Consider the following 22,201-nt stretch of genomic DNA (forward strand, 5'->3'; position numbering starts at 1 on the left):
CTAATCCCATTCATGAGAGCTCTACAATGGTGACTTAACCACCTCCTAAAAATCCCACCTCCAAATAGCATCCTGTTGGCATTAGGGTTTCAACACACGAATTTTGGGGGGGAACACAAATGATCAGTCTATAACACAGATCCACTTGGTAAAGCATCTAGGTTAGGCTATTTAAGAACAAGTCCTGTTGGTTCTTATCTTGGAGTTGGCAGTCTTTTGTTTGTAAAAGATGTTGAAAGGATTAATTTAAAATAGTCAAAAGGTGTTCAGAGCCAAGTCTTTCAAATAAGAAAAGCTATTACATTGAATTGTTTGATGTGTAGCAGGATAATTTTTTGGAAGTATTAATTTGTTTTTTGCCATACATTTATTTCTTTAAAAATTCTTTTTATGTTTATTTTTTTGTTTTATTTTTAATTTTTAAAACATTTTTATTTATTTATTTTGAGAGAAAGATAGAAAGCGAGCAGGGGAGGGGCAGAGAGGGAGAGAGAGAATCCCAAGCAGGCTCCTCAGCTGTCAGCACAGAGCCTGACATGGGGCTTGAACTCATGAACCATGAGATCATGACCTGAGCCAAAACCAAGGGTCAGACTGAGCCTTCCAGGGATGCCTTTGATTTTTGTTTGTTTGTTTGTTTGTTTGGGGGGGGAGGGGCAGAGAGAGAGGGGGAGAGAGAGAGAGAGAGAGAGAGAAAGAGAGAGAGAGAGAGAGAGAGAGAGAGAAAGAGAGAATCTTAAGCAGGCTCCCTGCTCAGTGTGGACCCAGATGTGGGACTGGATCCCATGACCCTGGGATCATGACCTGAGCCCAAATCAAGAGTTGGATGCTCAGCTGACTGAGCCACCTAGGCACTCCACCATATATTTATTTCTGCTTCTCCAATTCAAGTGCTTAGCTAGGCCCTTGAGAAATTCCTTGTTTCAGATATTTTTGTAGGATATAAATACAAAATTTGATGTCTATAAATCTTTTTTGATTTTGATAAGATATTACCTTCACTGAATATAATTTATGTCCTGAGTGGGTAAGAAAAAGAAAAGAATAGACAAATGAAGAGAGATAAAAGATACTATAGACCGGGAAGGAGATAAAAGTCAATGGGACTTGTGCTTGTTAGAAACCTGGGCCTGAGGCACAGGACCCCCAGCCTAAGACTTCAATGCTCTGAGTATGCACGGAAGAGGTGAAATGCTGGACAGGAAGGGATCACAATTCACTGGGGCAACTGACTTCTTGGCAGTCTGGATAGATGACTGACCCTCTCATGCTTCAGTGCCAAAAGATCCCACAATCTTGGCACAACTTGGAATTGGGAACCCAAATAATGGGTGGAAGTGCATATCTCCAGTAGCATGGCAGAATGGGGTTCAAAGTCAGATTTAAGATGATTAGAAGAAAATAAGGCAACACATTATTTCTTGTATCCCTGAATTTGTGAACCTAGAGTCATAACTGCTACAGATATTTTTGGTAAATGTGGATATAACCTGTAAAATAACCAAATTTACTTTTCATCTCTAATGTTTTATAGGTCTGTGAGTACCCACATTTTCTGAACAAGGAAAAAGTATAAAATATTCTACATGGCCATTTGAAGGTCAGTTTTCTTTTGCCTCTATAGATTAAAAAAATTGAAATATAACTGACATAGGCCTGTATACATTATTAATAGATAAAACTGTTTCATTACTTTTAATTATTTTGTTTTCTTACTTTGAATTCCTTTGTCTGTTATGACAGATTCTTGGGGAAAGCTAGAAATTAGGTTTGAGATCCTGTAGTATCTCCATGTAATGATATTTATTTCTTATAGATATGGATGAGACTGATAGGTTATGAGGCAGTTAGCTTGGCCAAGATCATATTGGTATAATAATATTAGCAATGATAGTGTTGATGATGCTTATTATAATGATAAACTAATTGAAATGATAGAGACAAATTAAAAGGCTACTTAAGAAAGTCAAAGAAATATAGTATTTTTGGATTTGTTATTGTCATTTAACTATGCAATGAACACTTTTATAGAACTTAATATAGGTGCTGTGTACTTTTTGAAGCATTTTCCAATATTAACTCAACTTAAGACATATTAACTCAATGTAAGACATATAAGAGTCTTTTTAGGTAGACATTAGTATCTTCTCTATTTTATTTTTAGTTTTTTAAAAGTTTTTTTTTTTTTTTAAAAATGTATATATTTGAGAGAGATAGAGCATGAGTGGGGGGGTGGGCAGAGAGAGAGAGACAGGGAGACAGAATCCCAAGCAGCCTCTGCACTGTTAGCATGGAGCCTGACGCAGGACTTGAACTCACTAATTGTGAGATCATGACCTGAGCTGAAATCAAGAGTTGGACGCTTAACTGACTAAGCCACCTAGGCACCCCTCTTCTCTATTTTAAAGATGAGGAAATTGAGGCATTGAGAGCTTAGGTAACTTGTTTAAGGTTATGCAACTTGTGATGGAGTCATAGTTTCAGTGCAGGCAGGCTAACTCTAGAGTCTGTGTTCTAAACCACTGTGCTACACTACCCCTCTCTAACAGGGTCTAATGAGCAGCTGAGAGCTTCTTTATAGTATAGAAATAAAAAGGCATGGGTGATCTGTGGCAATAGGAAGAAACAGCTCATTCATTTATTCATTTGGTTCCTAGGCTTAATTGGTTATTTTCTCAAGCTCAATTGCTATTCCATATAGTTCATGAAATCAATTCGATTTTCTTACTTTCTAACCAATTGTCCCAATTTAGTACTTAGATGATGGCTCTGTTCATTAACTCTGTAGTCAGTTTACGGCTTCATTGGTATTACTGAATGATTTTCCTTCGTCACATAAAGAACAAGAGTGGTATTTCTGTCTATGGATTTACTATGCAGTGAGCAAGATAGAGACCATCTTTACTCACAAGAGAATCTGTATCTTCACTCACAAGAGAATCTCCTCAAAGATCGCATACTAAACACCTGAAATGTTCTGTTACCTAATCAAGGCTAGGAAAATCACATCAACCATGTGCTATTTTGCTACGAACTGAAATTGCTTCCATTGACACAAGTATTCAACTTGCTATAAACTCTAGAACCTCCTAACTTTTCTATGGTTTGATACTTATTTCTGGTTGGTTGTTTATCTGTAGGTAAATGTAGAGTACAATGGACGTTCCTAAAGACATAGTTTTGCTTAAGTCTCAAGTTCCTAATTAAGTACTTGCTCTTTTTGAAGACATCTTGAAACAAAGGAGAGGCTTGATGTACCATGGAGACCCATAGTCTCTTGGGATGCTCAAATCAGGAAAACAGGAGAGGACAGCTCTAGTCAGAGGCCGGGGACAGCCGGAAAGGGGTAAACTAGGCACACAGAGGGTCTTGGGGCTATTCTCTACTAGACAGTTTATTTTTCTGTGAGTATATATGAGGTTGACATGAACTGTTAGTGATTGCAAGGAGGTCTCCATCCAGTCTCTACCATTGTAAGCAAATGTGCTGCACATTGTCCCTTTCTTGATAGCCAGGGAAGTACCTATCTCATCTCAGACACAGAAGGTGTTTGTTCTCTGTGTACTTCATTCCCAAGTAAATAAAAACCTCGGATGATGACATGACATAATGTAGTCTCTGTAGAATATATTATTACTTATATCCAGAACTGTTAATTAACAACTTTACCTACCAGAATAGAAACTTTTGCAGCGATTAATGTCCAGGACAATTGTGACATTTGGTTAAATTTGGGATTTCTAAGATCAACGTATATATTATGCATATCTTGGCTATCCCTTATATCATTTTTATTTTTATCTCCTTTTCAACTTTCTTAGGGTTCTTTTCCTTATAATTTCGCTCTTTCCCTGTCTCCTCTTTTCCCCATTTTTCTTATTTAAAAATACTTCATGTTTTGAAATTCTCCTTGAGTCAGGTCTCAGCTTAAATGAGTTTCCCAGGGAAACTTTCTAATGCCCAGATTAGATTAGGTAGCCCTATTCAAAGTATTCATAGGTCATACAGTCAGTTTACTCATTAACTAATGGTGTGAATGGAATCATGTTTATTGTTTAATGTTTGTCCTCCTCTCTGCCATTAAAGTTGATGAGGGCAGGGACATATTTGCTTCTTTCATTGCTAAATCCCCAGGGCTGGCACTCAGTAGTAGGTGTCAATAGTTAATTGTTACCTTTCTGAAGATTTAAAAAAAAAACTCTTGCTTTTTTTTTTCTATTTCATCAGATACCTCAAATATATTTATGTACAATACAGAATGTTAAACCTGAAAGAGACTGTCAATGGATATGTGAATATGTCATCTAATTTTCTACCCTTTCCCCTTAATTGAAACATGAGAGACCTAAGGCTCAGGTACATGAAATGACTTCCACATGGTTACATCAGATACAGGTGACAAAATTAGGACCCTCAGTCCAAATCTCCTTCCCTATATTACATTGATTCCCCTCCCGCATTCTCCTTTTTGTTAATCCAAGTATCTAATAAGTAAAGAGAAAATCTGTCCAAGATAAAGGAAATGTTTCTCTTCTATTTAGTTCAGTCCAAATATCTTAAGTTTTCAAAGCATCATTTGGGGATGATTTAAAGATATTTTTTGGGGGGCCTGGGTGGCTCAGTCGGTTAAGTGTCCGACTTTGGCTCAGGTCATGATCTCATGGTTTGTGAGTTTGAGGTCCTGCATTTGCGGCCCTGCGTTGACAGCACTTGAGCTTGCTTTGGATTCTCTGTTTCCCTCTCTCTCTGCCCCTCCCCTGCTTTCTCTCTCTCTCTCTCTCTCTCTCTCAAAAATAAATAAATAAAAATTTAAAAAATGAAAGTATTTTTGAAGTATAGGAAACAGTTAAGTGATAAAGTTGTTTTTTTTTTTTTTTTTTTTTTTTTTATCATTTAACATTAGTGGGCCAGGTATATATAAAGACATCAACCTTGAAGGTGCACTTTTCCTTGGACTCACACTGTTATGATGGAAAGGAGGAAAAGGGAGGACAAGGATAGTACCTGGGATGCTAGAATAATCCGATATGGCATTCATAATCCCATAGATCTCTGAGGTAGATCTGGTTAGCAGGCAAATAGTCTTCTCTTCCCTTAACAATACATGAACCTTCCTAAGACAATACAACTTGCTTAGAGAAAAACCCTTCACCCAGAGAAGGAAGAAGGGATTTGAAAAAGCCATCTTGAGCAGGAAGAATTATGAGGGGTAGTAGGACCATAGGTATTTCAGAGAGGTATTAGCTTTATAGCCAAGGGTGTTGCTATTAAAAAAGTTCTCATTCTCAGATGCAAATGAGTAGTTAGTGGAGAGTGCTTGTATGGGATTGTGATGTCTTAATAGGATATCACTTGCAAGAACCAGGGAGGAATCATTTTTTATTCAGTCCTAGCTTTTACATTAATAGACTGCTGCTTTGTATTCTTCTTTTTAAAAAAGAATGTGGTTAAAAAAAAGAATGTGGTTTAGAAAGTATATGGAGAATAAGTAGAGATGTGCAATGCAATAACAGAAAAGATGAAAACAGGTTTTAAAATGTTTTGTTTATTCAAATGGAAGAGTTGAAGCTAAAGAGTGAACAAGAGACATTTAAACAGAACTGATCCCTTGTTCTCAATGTATACATAACACAAGTGAGACAGTCAGTTTGTTACATAAATGGAAAACCAATTACGTGGTATAAAAAGATTTGGTCTTGATATGATTTTAAAAGCACTAACTAGCTACTTGAATTTAATGTTTCAGGGACTGACTTTTCTGGAAGGAAAAGACTGGTTGCATGACAATAGGCAGCCCTTGAAACGTGAAAGATTTAATCTCTTGTTTTGTTAATAACCATGGCTGGAATATATTTTGAGGGGACTCTGTAGAACGCAATTCTAAAACAAGAAAAAAAATCTGTTTATTATTTTAGCTTTTAAGAGCTCCTGTGTGTTTCAGGAAATAGAATCAATCATTTACTTAAAGAAAATAGTGAACAAAGAGGCTCTTCTCCTCCAAGTAACCTAAGAACACCCCAAAAGTCATTTTAGCTTTCTATATTTCTCCCATCCAAATACTAACCAGGCCTGACCCTGCTTAACTTCTGAGATCTGATGACATCTGGCACGTTCAGGGTGGTGTGGCTATAGACAGCTTTCCATATTTCTTACAAAATCGTAGTTCTAGGTTGGACTGAATCAGTCAACGTAGATTTGCTTTCCTTCTGTCTTGCTTATGCTTTGTAATCATTGTTTAGAGAATATCTCACCAAATCTTAGATGTTTAAAAAGCTGAGTGGAAGATTCTAATGACCTAAATTCTAAGACAAATTCCAACACTATTTAAAGGAATATAGGGGCGCCTGGGTGGCTTAGTTGGTTAAGAGTCCAACTCTTGATTTTGGCTCAGGTCATGATCTTAGTTTGTGAGATTGAGCCCTGTGTCAGGCTCTGTGCCGTCAGCCTGGAGCCTGCTTGGGATTCTCTCTCTCCCTTTCTCTCTGCCCCTCCCCTGCTCTTTCTCTCTCTCGAAATAAATAAGTAAACTTAAAAACATAAAGGAATACAATAAAATGCAATAATAAACAATATAAAAATCAAAACAACTAGCATCCAAGCAAAAAATTCTCAGGCATAGGCAACGATGTGGATGGAACTAGAGAGTATTATGCTAAGTGAAATAAGTCAGAGAAAGACAAACACCATATGATTTCGCTCATGTGGAATTTAAGAAACAAAACAAATGATTGTAGGGGAGAAAAAAAAAAGACAAACCAAGAAACAGACTCTTAACTATAGAGAATAAACTGATGGTTAATAGAGGGGAGGTGGGTAGGGGGATGGGTTAAATAGGTGATGGTGATTAAGGATTGTATTTTGTGTGGTGAGCACTGGATGTTGAATGGAAGTGTTGGATCGCTATATTGTACACTTGAAACTAACTGAAATTTAAATAAAAACTAACTAACTAAATAAATAAAAGAAAAAAGTAAAAATAAACAATAAAGTAAGTATTAGGGGTTAGTGGTTAAAGATTTGGGGTTAGGGTTAGGATTAGGGTTAGGGTTAGGATTAGGGTTAAAGTTAGGGATTAGGGTTATGGTTATGGTTAGGGTTAGGGTGTGTGACTGGAATTTTATAATTCAGAGACCTCTCCAGAGGGTTAGTGTTATGTTTATGGTCAATTTTAGCAACTAGGATTAGAGGCTAGTGGTTAGGCATTAAGGGTTATGGTTAGGGGTTAGGGTTATTGTTAGTTTTAGGGTTTTGATTAGGGTTGGGTTTAGGGTTAGCACTGGGTCTGGGTCAGTGTTAGGGTTAGGGCTACAGTTAGGGTAATCACTAATCAATATGTAGCCAAGGATGTAAGAATATGCAATGGAAAAAAGAATATCTCATTAACAAACTGTGTTGAGAAAACCGGACACCTACATACCAAAGAATGAAACCAGATCACTTTCTTAACACCATTCACAAAAATATATCTAAAATGGATTAAAGACCTAAATGTAAGAGCTGAAACCATAAAACTCTTGGAAAAAGCATAGGCAGTAATCTCTTGCATATTGGTTTTAGTAACATTTTCCTAGATGGCTTTCCAGGCAAGAGAAACAAATGAAAATTAAACTATTAGGACTAAACCAAAAGAAAAAGTTTTGCCCAGCAAAGGAAACATTAACAAAACAAAAAGGCAGCCTAATGAGTGGGAGAATATATTTGCAAATAATATAGCTGATAAAGGGTTAATATCCAAGCTATATAAAGAACTTATACAATTTAACTCAAAAATCACAAATAATCTGATTAAAAATGGGTAAAAGGGGCACCTGGCTGGCTCAGTTGGAAGAGTGTGTGACTCTTGATCTCAGAGTTGTAAGTTCAATTCCCACACTGAGAGTAGAGATTACTTAAATAAATGAATAAGTTAGGGAAAAAAATGGGCAGAAGATCTGAACAGACATTTTTCCAGAGAAGACATATAGATGGCCAACGGACACATGAAAAGGTGCTCAACATCACTAATATTAAGGGAAATAAAAATCAAAACCACGATGAAATATATCACCTTACACCTGTCAGAATGACTAGTATCAAAAAGGCAAGAAATAACAAGTGTTGGTGAGGATGTGGAGAAAAGGAAAGTCTTGTGCCTTGTTGGTGGGAATGTATATTGATTGGTCCAGCCATAGAAAACATTATGGAGGTTCCTCAAAAAACTAAAAATAGAAATACCATACCATCCAGTAATTTCACTACTGGGTGTTTACCCAAAGAAAATGGAAACACTAATTCAAAAAGATATATGCACCCTATGTTTACTGCACCACTATTTACATTAGCCAAGATACGGAAGAAACCCAAATGTCCATCAACAGATGAATGGATAAAGAAGATGTGTTATATATGGATAGATATAAAGGGCATTATGCTAAGTGAAATAAGTCAGACAGAGAAAGACAAACACCATATAATTTCACTTATATATGGAATCTAAAAAATAAAACAAATGAACAAGCAAGAAACAAAGAAACAAACAAAAGTCCAGACTCTTAAATATAGAGAACAAACTGGTTGTTGCCAGAGGAGTGGCAGGTGAGGGGGGTGGATGAAATAGATAAAGGGCATTGAGAGGTAAAAACTTCCATTTATGAAATAAATAAGTCACGGAGAAAAAAATTACAGCATAGGGCATAAAGTCAATAGCACTGTAACAATGTTGTTTGGTGACAGATGGTGACTACACTTATCTTGGTGAGCACTGAGTAATGTGTAGAACTGTTGAATCAATATGTTGTACACCTGAAACTAATAAAACATTGCATGTTAATTATATGTCAATGAAAAATGTTTATTTTTGTTTTTCTTTAAAAAAAAGCCACAACGGGAATCACAATCCCATTTGGCTATGGGCTTGTGGCCATATCTCCCCCCCGTATTCACCTTCTGAGCTCTTAGACAAGAAACTGATCTGTGCATTTTGGTCATGTCATCTCTCATTAACCCACGGTGCCCACAGTTATTTCTAAGAATCCTCAGCTCTCTTCACAAACCACAGCCTACCATGCATAAATTGCTGTTTCCGGTTTCCATATCTTTACCTGTGCTCCTTCCTCTGTCATTGCTTGAAGTGAAGCTATCACACAACTATTACCTTTTTGATAAAGCCTTTTCATACTTCCTGCTCATATCTTATTATCTTCTATGTGGAGTTTTTAATACCATACTTATCCTCTATTTAAAATATCTCTTCACATTTCTCTCACTTCCAGACTATGAATTCTTCGAGGGAGATTCCATGTCTCCTCCTCCTCCTTCTTTCTTCTGCATAATTATCATCTATAACAGAACTTGGTATATGAGACACTGAATTAGTGTTTTTAGCTGTTTTGAACTCCATGATATTTTCACCCTTTTCTCTACCAGTCTGATCAATGGTCTTTGAACATGTAAAGAAAAATATTTTGTCACGAGCAATAATTAGACACTGCAAAAGCCACAAGTGAGACAGAAAATATAACTGTATCTCATAAAAATCCTATAAATATTTATTTGGCAGAGCAATGGGCATTTAGAGGCAAGAATATTTATGAATTCCTTAGGTAGATGAATAGGTAGATTCAAGATGGTGTCAAGAACAAGGAGTCTTTAAGTTTTTGGTGGCTCTCTTTCTTGGATTGTCGTATTTTCTAAACCCCAGGGTATATGCTTTTCTTTTTTCAACCCGTCCAAATGCATGTATCTAGAAAATAAATATCCGGTTGTGTGTTTGTGTCTGTCTTATATGTATGCATATAGGAGAACAGTAAAGATGATTTTCATTAAAAGGTAATTAAATATTTTTTCATGAACTTTAGGACTTCACCTAAGACCTGAGGTAAAACAAAGACAAAAACAAAAACCAACTAAAAACAACCTGATCAAACTTATTCATGAGGGAGCTCTTCCCCTAGGTGACTCATTAACTGTCTCCTTTTACATTGCTCTGGGAAAATTAGTCTTATTCTGAGACCATTCCCAGCACAGATTGAAAGCATATTGGTCTTCCCTGTGCTGTTTGGTACCATTTTTGACTACCTTCTGTATTGCTAATTAGCTATCTCTTTTCCACTCTGGGGGAATTTCAAATAGCTCCATATGTTAGATGTGATTTTTCTGATGCTGCTATTTCAGGTCTTCTAGAAAACAGGTGGGTGAGAAAGATGAGCAGAACAGATTCAATCAGATTGTTGTTGGCTGAGACATTTTCTGGTAACTAAATCAGAGTTTGAAATCTCCAGTGGTAACTAAATCAGAGTTTGAAATACCCAGTTGTGGTCCAGGAGAAGAGGACACCCAGAAGAGAAAGAGTTGAGAAGAGTAACTGAGTCAACAGGCAGGGTTTGAAAAATATTCTGCAGGGAATCTATATTGGTCTTTAAACAGGGATAGAGAGGTATTCAGTGTCACGTATCCAAGGGTAAGAAACATGATGTGAAAGAGTCAGGTGCGATCCAGGAGGCACACAGGAGTGTAAATGACATTAGGATGTGCATGGAATATTTAGATTTAGCTCCCGAGTCAGATTAGTTTGGTAGCAGACATCCACTCCAGAGTTGGTACTAATGTCTGGTTTTGGTTGTAGAACACAACTTCTGAGTGGATCATGCAAAGAGAATTATTCAGTTTAGTCAAGCATTTGCCAAAGAAGCAGGAATTGCATGTTCTTTCCTCCTACACTGACCATTTAATTAGTTACTACAAGAAATGACTGACAAGAAAAAATCTGAAGTAATTGCTGAGGTCAAACATTCTATTTAATTTAAAAGGACCACGGTCTTCCTGAACGATTCATAAAACCTTGATATCTGGGTGTTTTGTATATCCATTTTTTTTCATTCAACAAAAATATACTTCTTCAACTTCTGTTATGTTTTCAACATTAACCAGAGTGCTGGGCTTACAGAGAAAAATACACAATTTCTTACCCCCATGAGCTGGACTCCATGGGAATAGAAGATAGAAAGTTACATTGCATTACTGTGCCTGGAGCAGGAAGAGCTGAGAGGTGGAGAGGTAAGTAAGGGAAGAATATTATTTAGGGAAATGTCTCATTAGAAAAGAAGTGGGAACAAGGGGGAAAATTTGGTTTCAATTAAAGATCAGCCATTCTCTATGGCAGATGAGGCCTTCTGTCAAATATTTTCTTTTTATTTTCTTAATGTTTATTTTATTTTTTGAGACCGAGAGAGACAGAGCGGGGGAGGGGCAGAGAGAGAGAGGGAGACAGAAAATCCGGAGCAGACTCCAGGCTCCGAGCTGTGAGCACAGAGCCCGACGTGGGGCTCGAACCCACAAACAGTGAGATCATGACCTGAGCTGAAGTCGGATGCTCAACCGACTGAGCCACCCAGGCGCCCCTCAAATATTTTTTGAGAGGAAAAACTCAGGTCCTTGTGTTTGTGAGATTAGCTTGTCTTTCTAAAGCTTTTTACTGGGTGTGTGGCTAGGGTTCCTTGGAATTTTAAATATGTAAACTAGTTTTTCATTCTTTCCTGTATTTTTCCATCTAGTCTCAGAACTTGAGGGAAGCGTCATTCTTTGTCCTTTTCTCTCTCTCCTACGTGATTCTTTTCATCGCTCTTTCTCTATTTCTTACTCCTTTGCTTCATTTTTGTTTTATCATTAAATCCTTTTTTTCTCTCTATCCCTCACCATTGTTCAAGTTCTTCTCTTTGTATGCTTTCTAAATCTTCATCTTCTAAGTTATCTTATTTTAAACAATTAAGTTGACATTGCAAAGGAATTAACTCAAATTAATTTAGCAAACACTGACTTCCTAGAAGTGACAATTCTGCCCTCTGAAACTGCTAGGATGATGACAGAGATGAATAATGCAGAGGTCCTGCTCTCTGGGGCTTGGGAACACAGGAAACGAGTCATGTACAGTAACTATACTGCAGGGCAAAAGGTACTATGAGAAGTATGAAGTGCTATGGGAAAGAGAGGGAATGAGGTTTCTTTTCCTGCTAGGATAAGTGGGGAGGTTTCATGAAATGGGTGGCATTTAAACTGGGCTGTGAAAAACGAGCAACATTTCAAGACAGATGAGGCAGGGTGTTTTATTGAGGGGATAGTTTGAAGAAAAGGAGGAAAAGATAGTTTCAGACATGGTGAAGGGTCTGATTTAGCAGAACACAGGGTGAGTTAGTGCTGGAGCCAAAACACAGAGGCCCTAGAATACCAGGATTGTTCTTTAGTCAATGGGAAGTCTCCAATTTGGAGTAGTAGAGAGGCATAGCTAGTGTTTCCAGAGTATTAATTTGCTGTAGAATGGGCAGGGGTGGGCAGAGATTGGGGACCAGGAACACTTAGAATTTTGTAGGACCCTTGTATTTTTTGATCTTTGGCTGGTTAATCCTCACTACTGTATCATCTTGAAGCTCTGGTCTACTGGTTCATTTCCTATTTCTTATTTGGTTTTTCTGCCCTGCTTCCCTGGATCCCACTCCATTCCAACCAGATTCTAGGTAAATCATGGAAAATTTGGATTTTTTTCTTCTTCAAGTAATAAAACTGCAGGATGTTGGACGATTTTTTCCTTGGTTTGGGGCTTTTCTTTTTTTTATTTGATGGTGATATGATCAAATGAAAAAAGGGACAGTAATAGGCAGAAATTATTTTATACATCTGTGTGAAAATCTAAAGTTCATGTAACTTATTGACAGTATAGCCACTAAAAGGCAGACCTTCTGATTCTAGTACAGTCCAAATTCACCTGTTTCTACTGCAGTGTTCTTTTCACTATAACAAAAAGACTTATTATAATTTTTCTTTGTATCTTTACAAATTCTTTTCCTTTTCCCTTCCTGACTCAGAACAATACATGGCCTTTTTATTTTGCAAGGCTAAGCCTCCTTATTTTTATTTTTTATTTCATCCATTTCTGCTACTCCAGAGCCTATGGCCAATTACCTCTGGTGGTTAGGCACTTTGATATTCTTCCCCATTTGTTCCTATGAAACTCTCATTTCTGCTGTTTATTTAATCATTAAAAAGTCCTTTCATTTTGGGCTCTCTCCATGTATTCTTCTCCTTTGTTAATTTTTAAATTGTATACTCTCAATAGACTAACTTTATTAACAACCTGATTTTACCTTAATCCTGGGCAATTTGAGTTCCTCCTTCTAATATTCATTCATTCCATAATTATTTATTGAGCATAACTAATGTGTTACATTCTAGGCACTGGAAATACATTAGTGAAGAATTCCTAGAAGGGTCTTGCCTCAAATACCAATTTTCTTATTTTTGATCCCAGAAACACTGAATTAATTCCTATTCTTCTTGATTCCACTGCAACACTATTCACCTTCTGGAATAATCTCATTTCTTGACTTCTAGAGCCTTGAGCCCTCTGGTTTTCTGGAAATTTTCTTTCTCTGTTTTTGGTTCTTTTTTCCAGACTTTAAATCTTGGGCTTTTCTCATATCGTATTTGACCCTTCCTCTAGATACATATATATCTTGTGGCTTCAATGATCATATTCATGCAAATGATTTCTAAGTCACCTCCCTAGCCTTGGCTTCTTTAAAAAAACACTACTTTACATATATAACATTTCTCAACTTAAATCCCCCAAATGATTCCTTCTCCATCATGGAGTATTTCATCCTCCATAGCCTGGCTTTCCAGGACCTCTGCAATCTGTTTCCCATGTATCTTTACCTTTTATCTCTTATGTTTCTCCTACACAGCTTGCATTGAAGCCAAAAAAGTCATTGCTTTCCCCCCAAAACTGCTTGCTTACTCTCACTTCTGTACCTTTCCATATGCTGTTTCCTCTCTGGAATATCCCTACCCATCTCTTTTGGTTATTTTTTAAAAAGTGTGAAATATTCTACATACAAAAGAGTATATAAACATATGTATACTAAAAATAATAAGGTGAACTCCCGTGCACTTATCACTCAGGTTAAAAGATAGTTTTTTAAGTACCTTATAAAGCTCCTGTGTTTCTCTATTTTTGTTCCCCTACAGTTAACCTCCAGCTGATTTTTGTGTTAAGAATCCCTTGCTTTTTCTTCTCTTTTTTTTTTTTTTACCATTTATGTATGCAAATTAGGCAAAAGCAAAAAAAGATCCACATTGTTTAAACATGAATACTACTGGATACTTAAACCTGGATGTCCACCTTTCATTTCACACTTGGCATGTCTAGACTAGAATCCATCATCTCCTGCCCTCCCTGCCACCTGGGTTTCCCTTTAGGGAGGGACTTGCTGCCCAGCTGTGGGGAGTGCCATCAGCAGGCGGCCCTGAGGTCGCACCAGAGCAGCCCACATGTGGTGGATGACTGAGCGAAGGGAGGTACAAGTGCTCAGCTATTTTCACCCCACATGGGGCAATCTGAGCTCACTCCAGAGCTCTCTGTGGTGGGGATTTGTTGGGTCTGCATCATAGTTAGATTTCATTCTTTGCCCAATCCTGCCTTCTCTGACTTCCCTTTAAAGGTGTTAACCACCCATGAGCAACTTGTACCCTAAACTCCACCTCAGCGCTTGCTTTTGGGAACCCAGACTGCTTTACTGCCCTCCTCCCACTTTTCCTCTTTATAGCAAACTATTTTTATCTATTTTGTATCTAAATCCATGGGTGACGTTGTCCTAAAGAATTTTTTTTCTCATACTGCCCTGGTCAAATTTTAGTATCGACATTATATTAGTGTCATAAAATAAGGTAGGGAAGAAAGTTTTCTCACTTTCTATGCAATGTCAGTAGAATTACAATTATTGGTTCCTTGAAGTTTTGGTAGATTTTGCCATTAAAACCAGTGTTATATTTCTGGGAAGATTTTTAAAATTGGATTTAAATTCCTTAATCTCTTTAATGCAGTTGTAGGATTATTTATGTTTCCGATTTTATCATTTGTTCCCACAGAAAACAGCACACTCAAGTAGAATAATAGAGGGAAGATGAACAATGAACAGACTATTTAGAAAGGTGAGGATAAGAGACTCTTCAACACTGAGAACAAACTAAGGGTTGATGGGGGGTGGGAGGGAGGGGAGGGTGGGTGAGGGGTATTAAGGGCACCTGTTGGGATGAGCACTGGGTGTTGTATGGAAACCAATTTGACAATAAATTTCATATTAAAAAAATTAAAAAAAATCCTATTAAAGAAAAAAAAAAAAAGAAAGATGAGGATAGGATTAAAGGAGACCAGTAAGGAGCTGGTGAAGCATCCCAGTTGCTGGGATCTGTAAAGGAAATTATGCTTGTGGGAGAGAGCTGGCCCCATTAAAAAGAAAGGCAGACATTGCAAGCACAAGGTTTGGAGGGGATGGTCAGGAGATTGATATCCTTATCTTTCACTCACTCTTCCTGGCCTCTTGTTTCTTGTTAGTGCCTCTAATTGACCAAAACTAGCCATCAGTGAGAGCAAGGGAGCCCAGTTTATGCAGTCCTTAAAAATCCTTCCCAGAGGTACAGAGCAGGGTGGATGGAGAAGAGGGACAATGAATCTAGAATGTCCAGCATAGTGAATTTTGGTAAGTTATGTTTTACTAGATATTTGCTGATATGATTAAAATTTTGGAATATGTTGGCCTAAAGTTGTTTATTATAGGCTCTTATTGGGCTTTTAACGTCTGTAACATCTCTACTTATAGTCCTCTTTTGTTCTTGATATTAGTCCTATGTGCCATCTCTCTTTTTTCCTTGATTACTTTCAGCAGAGGCTTATCAATTTTACTTGTCTTATTAAAGAATAGCCCTTTTTTTGGTAGATTTTGTAGATTTTTTGTTTTCTATTTCATTAATTTATACTATATGATTTCCTTTCTTATTCTTTTTGTATGGTGGTTGTATTATCTAGTTTTTAAAGATGGATACTTAGCTCATTAAATTTTAAATTAATTTCAAACCTTTTTTCTTTATCTAACATTAGCAGTTAGACAATGTGTTTCCTTCTAAATACTGCTTTAGCTGTATCTTACAGGATTTGGTATAAAATATTTTATAACTCAGTTTAAAACATTTTCTAATTTCCATTGTGATTTCATCTTTGACCCAAGAGTTATTTAAAAATGCATTACCTAATTTCCAAACATATGAAGATTTTCTAGCTGTATTTTGGTTAGTGGTTCCACCTTCATTGCTTTGGGCTAGAATATTATTTTCATGGTAGCAATCTTGAATTTGTTAAGATTTGCTTTATAATATAGCATTTGGTAAAATTTTGTAATATTTTATAAATGCTTGAGTATTCTGCATACATCAGGGACAGGGATCTATATAATTCAATTAGATTAATCATGTTTTTAAACCTTCATATGCTGTCCAACATTTTGTCAGTTTGCCCTATTATTCACTGAAAGAAGTGTATTTCATTCTCCCACTATTGTCACAAATATACAGAATTTCTCTATTTTCGTGCTTGCTTTGGCAGCACATATACTAAAGTTGGAACAGAATTTTTCTATTTCCTTCTGTAGTTCTGAAAGTTTTGTTTTTCTTCATATGTTTTTGGGCATTTTGAAAGTCCTATGGGCTAGAAGAAGCAACAGTTTATTGGCATATAATACTTAGCATCTTCGTTTTCCTTTCACCAAAACTCTATTTAAAGTCTTTTACAGTTCTCTCTTGAAGTGGCTTACTGACATCAGAAGAGAGCCCATGGTGAAATTTTAAATGGAGTCAGTAATAATGAGGAAAATTGGTGGGAGATGGAGTGAGATTAGGACCAATGGATTTAGAGCCTTTTTCATATCTGCTTAGGTGCCACTGTGATCATGATTTGACCAAATGATTAGAGGTGACAGATAATTTTCAAAATTTGTACATTCTTTTAAGTAGGCAACGTGGTGGCTTTGTATTGTGTCAGCTTGGCTAGATTGAGCTACGTCCTCTAGAATTCCTTTTTCTGTATGTTTGCAACTACAATAGGTTATAAGAGAAATTCTTTTGCAATATTTTGAGGTCAAAGTGAAACAGCAGCCATATTTGCCACTCGCACACATTGTCATTTCTTTGCTGGCTTATCTCATTGGTATGAGGCAGGGGCCAGACTGCAACTGCCACTTGGGATCCTTCTTGGGCTTCTCTGACTTGTGGGCCAGCTGTGTGTTCAGCTCTGTGGTGAAGGCCTTGGTTTCTCAATACATCCACACCATTGAGGTTAGCGGCAAAGAACATTGACACTCATTTTCGTCTGACCTTGGGAACTTTAGCTCTTGCTTGTGGGTTCCAGTTTATTTTTGTTTTACTCCATTTTACACCCATCTTTTCTTCCTGGCTGCGTGTCCCATGGACTTCAAGCTACAGCAGCAGATGGAAAGACAACAGACTTCCAGAGATTGCCGATTCACCTTTCATGATTATGTAAGGTCAAATCACTAACAAATCCCTTAGTATTTTATTTCCTAGTGGTTCTGCTTCTCTAATGGAACCTTGACTGATATGGCCAATAATCCCAATTTCTTATTTTTTCCTGTTCTTTCAGGCAAATTTGGAGCCCAAAGTGACTGAAACCATGGGGGGAGGAAATAATTCGGTGGTGTCTGAGATTGTGTTGGTGGGACTCACCAATTCTTTGAAGATGCAGCTTGTCTTATTTCTAGTTTTCTCTGTGTTCTATGTCACAGGTATTTTAGGAAACCTCCTCATTGTGCTCACAGTGATTTCTGACTCCCATTTACACTCCCCTATGTACTTCCTGCTGGCCAACCTCTCTTTTATTGACATGTGGGTTTCCTCCATTGCAGCTCCCAAGATGATTTCTGATCTTTTCAAGGAGAGAAAAGTAATCTCTTTCCAAGGCTGCATTGCTCAGATGTTCTTCATTCATGTTATTGGAGGAACTGAGATGGTTTTGCTCATTGCCATGGCCCTTGACCGTTATGTTGCTATATGCAGGCCTCTTCACTACCTGACCATCATGAACTTCAGAACTTGTATTTTACTCTTGGTGGTGGCCTGGACCATTGGGATCATCCACTCACTGATCCAACTTGTGTTTGTTGTAAACCTGCCACTCTGTGGCCCCAACGAACTGGACAGCTTTTACTGTGATCTTCCTCGATTTATTAGGCTTGCCTGCACAGACACTTACAGATTGGAGCTCATGGTCACTGCCAATAGTGGTTTCATCTCTCTGGGGACTTTTTTCATTTTGGTTATTTCCTATATCTTCACCTTGGTCATTGTTTGGCAACGTTCTTCAGGTGGCTTGTCCAAGGCCCTCTCTACTCTGTCAGCTCACATCACAGTGGTAGTCTTGTTTTTTGGTCCATGTATTTTTGTGTACTCATGGCCATTTCCCACAGTGCCAGTGGATAAGTTCCTTGCCATTTTTGATGTAATTATTACCCCATTTCTGAACCCTGCCATCTATACTTTTAGGAATAAAGAGGTGAAAGTGGCAATGAGGAGAATATTCAGTCAGGTGTCGAGTTTCAGGAAGATGTTTTAAGTAATTTTGATATCAAGAAAGACAAGCATCTCTAACATTCCCTGACTGTACTACAGACATGAATCTGATGAAACACAGCACCATGGATATTCTACTTACTAGTTTAATTAACTCCAGAATTCCTTAATGTATTTTCTGCTCACAACCAAGGAGGATATGATGTGCTTTCTTATGCAATGTGATGGAATAAAAGTATTAATATATGACTATTTCCACATTTTCTTGTCCCTCCTTTATAAAAGAGATTCTGTACTGGCCTCTTATATCTCTTTTCCAGCTTTGTGTGCTAAGCAGAATCTTCCCTTATCATATTGAGTTTTGGGGTTTGTAATGCAGAATCTGAAGAAAAGTGCTTTGGAAATTTGACAAAATTGAAATTATTAGGGATAGCGTTTTTCTTTTTTTTCTTTTGAGGTCCTATAGTGAGATGTGTGGGAGTAGCTGTAGTGTGTGAAACAAATAGATAAAAGATAAAAAGAGGATTTTAAAGAGATACTGTTGTCTATCTCTTACCTTTTTTTAATTTAATTTTTTTTACTTTTTAAAATACCTCCTTTTTCAGAGAAAGAAGACCATTTCAGTTTTTAAAAATGTTTGCTTATTTATTTTTGAGAGAGAGAGAGAGAGAGAACATGAGCAGGGGAGGGAGAGAGAGACACACACAGAATCCAAAGCAGGCTCCAGGCTCTGAGCTCTCAGTGGGGCTTGAACCCATGAACTATGAGATCATGACCCAAGCCGAAGTCAAACACCTAAGCAACTGAGCCACCCAGGTGCCCCTCTTATCTTTTTTTTTTTTTTAATGTTTATGTATTTATTCTGAGAAAGGGAGAGAGAGCACGTACGAATGGGGGAGGGGCAGAGAAAGGGAGAGAGCACTGTCAGTGTGGAGCCAATGTGGGACTTGAACTCGAGATCATGACCTGAGCTGAAAATCGAGAGTCTGATGCTTAACCCACTGAGACACCCAGGTGCCCCTATCTCTTACCTTTCAAACTATACTGCCCTTCATTAAATGAAAACAAAGAGCTAAAGTTATTTTGAATTATTTTTGTGTTTTTTAGAAATCTTATCAGCCTGAAATTGGATCACTGGATTACGGCTTCTTAGGCTTTTCAAATATTGCACGTGGCAACTATGAACTAAGCCTTATAATTACTTCAGTTCTTTCAAAAACTGTGTTCCTGTATGTTAGGAGATTTAAATGATGGGGGCCAGATAAGGGACAAAGACAATGACCTATTTAATAATTCTGTCCTGAGTAGTGCTAATTCTTGCCCTAATTATACTGAAATCATCAGTGATTCCTCAGAGTTAGGTAAACTCTTTTCTTTTTCAGTGACATGGTTACAAGCACACACTCTTGAGCCAGACTGCCTGACTTCAAAACTTAGCTTTGCTTTTTACTAATATACAAATTGCTTTAGCTCTTTATGTCTAAATTCTGTCATCGGTAAAATAGAGGTTAAGTTGAACCCTCTGAGATTTCTGATATTTTTTTGACCTACCAAAATGGCAGTTCCTTATGGCTAAAGGTATCTTCCTCATAAGTTATAAAGATTGAACAAATTAATATTTGTAAAGTGCTTTAAACAATTCTTGGTCTATAGTGTTATATATGTGCCTATTCAATAAAAGGAATTAAAACATTAAAACCACTTCTCAGTTTTGATGACCTTCTTTCATGCTGTCCAGAAATTATTTCCTTTCCTCCATTCATCAGACTTTGGTCAAGAAGGTACTCTTTTCCTGGGCTGTCTGGCTGGCTCAGTCGTGGAGCATGCAACTGTTGGTCTTGGGGTTGTAAGCTCGAGCCCCATTCTAGGTGTAGAGATTACTTAAAAAAAAAAAAAGAATGTACTCTTTTCCTAACAAGACTCTTTTAAATGATAAAATTCCTTGATACTTCAACATGCCACAATTCAATTTACTTTCTACACTTCCTTTTAGATTCAAATTGCCTTCTTAAGAGCTATGCAATAGTTCTATGAAGCTTGTTTTGGTTATCTGAGGTGCTTTTTAATGTGCCAGAAGAAGTTACCAAGCTGACTAGGTTATGAAAAAATTACATGAATAGAAATGTAATTAATCAAAAAAGGTATTGAATACTTACTATGTTCTAAATCCCATGCTAGGAACTGTAGAAAATTGTGTTAGGAGTATGCAACTTAATTGTAGAGAGGGATGATCCATCTCTGAGGCAAAAAATTATGGTGAGAAAGCGGTGTGGTAGGTTGGGCAGACTCAACAAAAGGGTTTGAGTAGAGGGAATTCGTGAATTTGTGAATGTTATGGATGGGGCTAGATCCCATGCTGACCAGTCTTCTGAGGTAAGTGCATGCCCTGGGAAGAAGAGAAGCTCATGGAAAGCTCTGGACCCTTTGGGCAGGTTGACACCACAGCATGATGGGGATGGATACCTACTCCACCTCACTGCCTAACCAGGATTGGTAAAACTTGACAAGATTTGGTTTTGCCAACTTCATTGACCCGTTTTTGCTCTTCTTAGCCATTTTGGACTTTCTGTTGTTTGAATACACCAAGCTCATGGTCTGAGATGTGTACACTGGCCTTTTCTTCCACTTGCAGAGAGCTTTGCCTGGGTATAGGCAGGGCTGGCTCCTTCTCATCATTCAAGTTTCAGCCTGAGTGTCAACCCCAAGAGAAGACTTCCTATCTAAAGTTCCCTCTTGCCTTTCTACTCCAGTCATTCTCTATTAAATGTGCTGTTGAACATCTCCATTTGAATGATTGCTTTCTATTGTTTTATTAATTATTTTTTGTTTCTTAAAAAAATTTTTTGAGAGACAGTGCGTGCACACAAGTGGGGGAGGGGTAGAGGGAGAAAGAATCCTGAGCTCAGGGCCCAGCGCTGAGCCCTATGTAGAGCTTGATGAGGGGCTGCATCTCACGACTGTGAAATCATAACCTGAGTCAAAATCAAGAGTTGGACGCTTAATTGATTGAGACACTCAGGTGCCCCAATTATTTTTTGTTTCTGTCCACAGGGAAGGAAGGTCCATAAAACAGAAAACATGGTGTTTTGATCTTTGTACCTGGACGGATTCCTGGCCTACAGTGGGAAGTAAATAATTATTTGTTTCTGTCCAAAGAGCAAATGGCAAATAAAAGCTGAGAGAGAAACAACTGTTTCTTTCTAAATTGCAAGGAATGGAAAGAAATGAGAGAAATCTAGTAGATTTAGCACAAATGTTAAACTTATTCAGGATAATAAACTTGTGGAATCTAAAGTACATTTGTGTACTTTACATTACGTAAGCGTAAGGAAGAAAAGAAAAAAAAATCACCAAAAATCATTTCACTCAAATATAACTGTCAAAATTCTGCTATATATTTTTTAGGATTTTCCTTTATGCATGTGAAAAAATTATACAAAATAGGATCACATTGTTCTATAATCCATTTAACAATACCAATATGATGTATAATTTTTTTCATGCTGATAAATCTACTTCTAGCATGTAGTTCTTGGTTACTATATGATAATCTATTGTATCCATAGATCAATAGATCTAACAATAGATCAATAGCCATATTGTTTTAGTCAGTACTTCATTGCTGACGTTTAAGTCATTTCCAAGTTTTAGCTTTCAACAACTCTGCTATGAAAGATGATGTACCTTTTTATATACACACAGCTTGGATTACGTCTCCATAATAACTTAATAGAAATGAAATTGCTGGGCCAAAATGTATTTGTAAGGCTTGATTAAATATGGCAAAAGCGCCCTATAAAATGATTAGGTTGAT

General features: G+C 37.3%; 1 protein-coding gene across 1 annotated transcript; it reads left to right on the plus strand.

Annotated features, from left to right (window-relative positions):
* The first annotated feature begins 17,491 nt into the window (after positions 1–17,491).
* Positions 17,492–18,430, plus strand: LOC122221220 (olfactory receptor 4F3/4F16/4F29-like). Its single transcript, XM_042940533.1, has one exon. The coding sequence runs from the start codon at positions 17,492–17,494 to the stop codon at positions 18,428–18,430; it is 939 nt and encodes a 312-aa protein (XP_042796467.1).
* Positions 18,431–22,201: the final 3,771 nt, after the last annotated feature.

This window comes from Panthera leo, chromosome B3 (genome assembly GCF_018350215.1).
Source record: "Panthera leo isolate Ple1 chromosome B3, P.leo_Ple1_pat1.1, whole genome shotgun sequence".
Lineage (NCBI taxonomy): Eukaryota > Metazoa > Chordata > Mammalia > Carnivora > Felidae > Panthera > Panthera leo.

What these genes read in the sequence shown, in the direction of transcription:
- LOC122221220 (XM_042940533.1), top strand. Translation starts at nt 17,492, where the DNA reads ATGGGGGGAGGAAATAATTCGGTGGTGTCTGAGATTGTGTTGGTGGGA.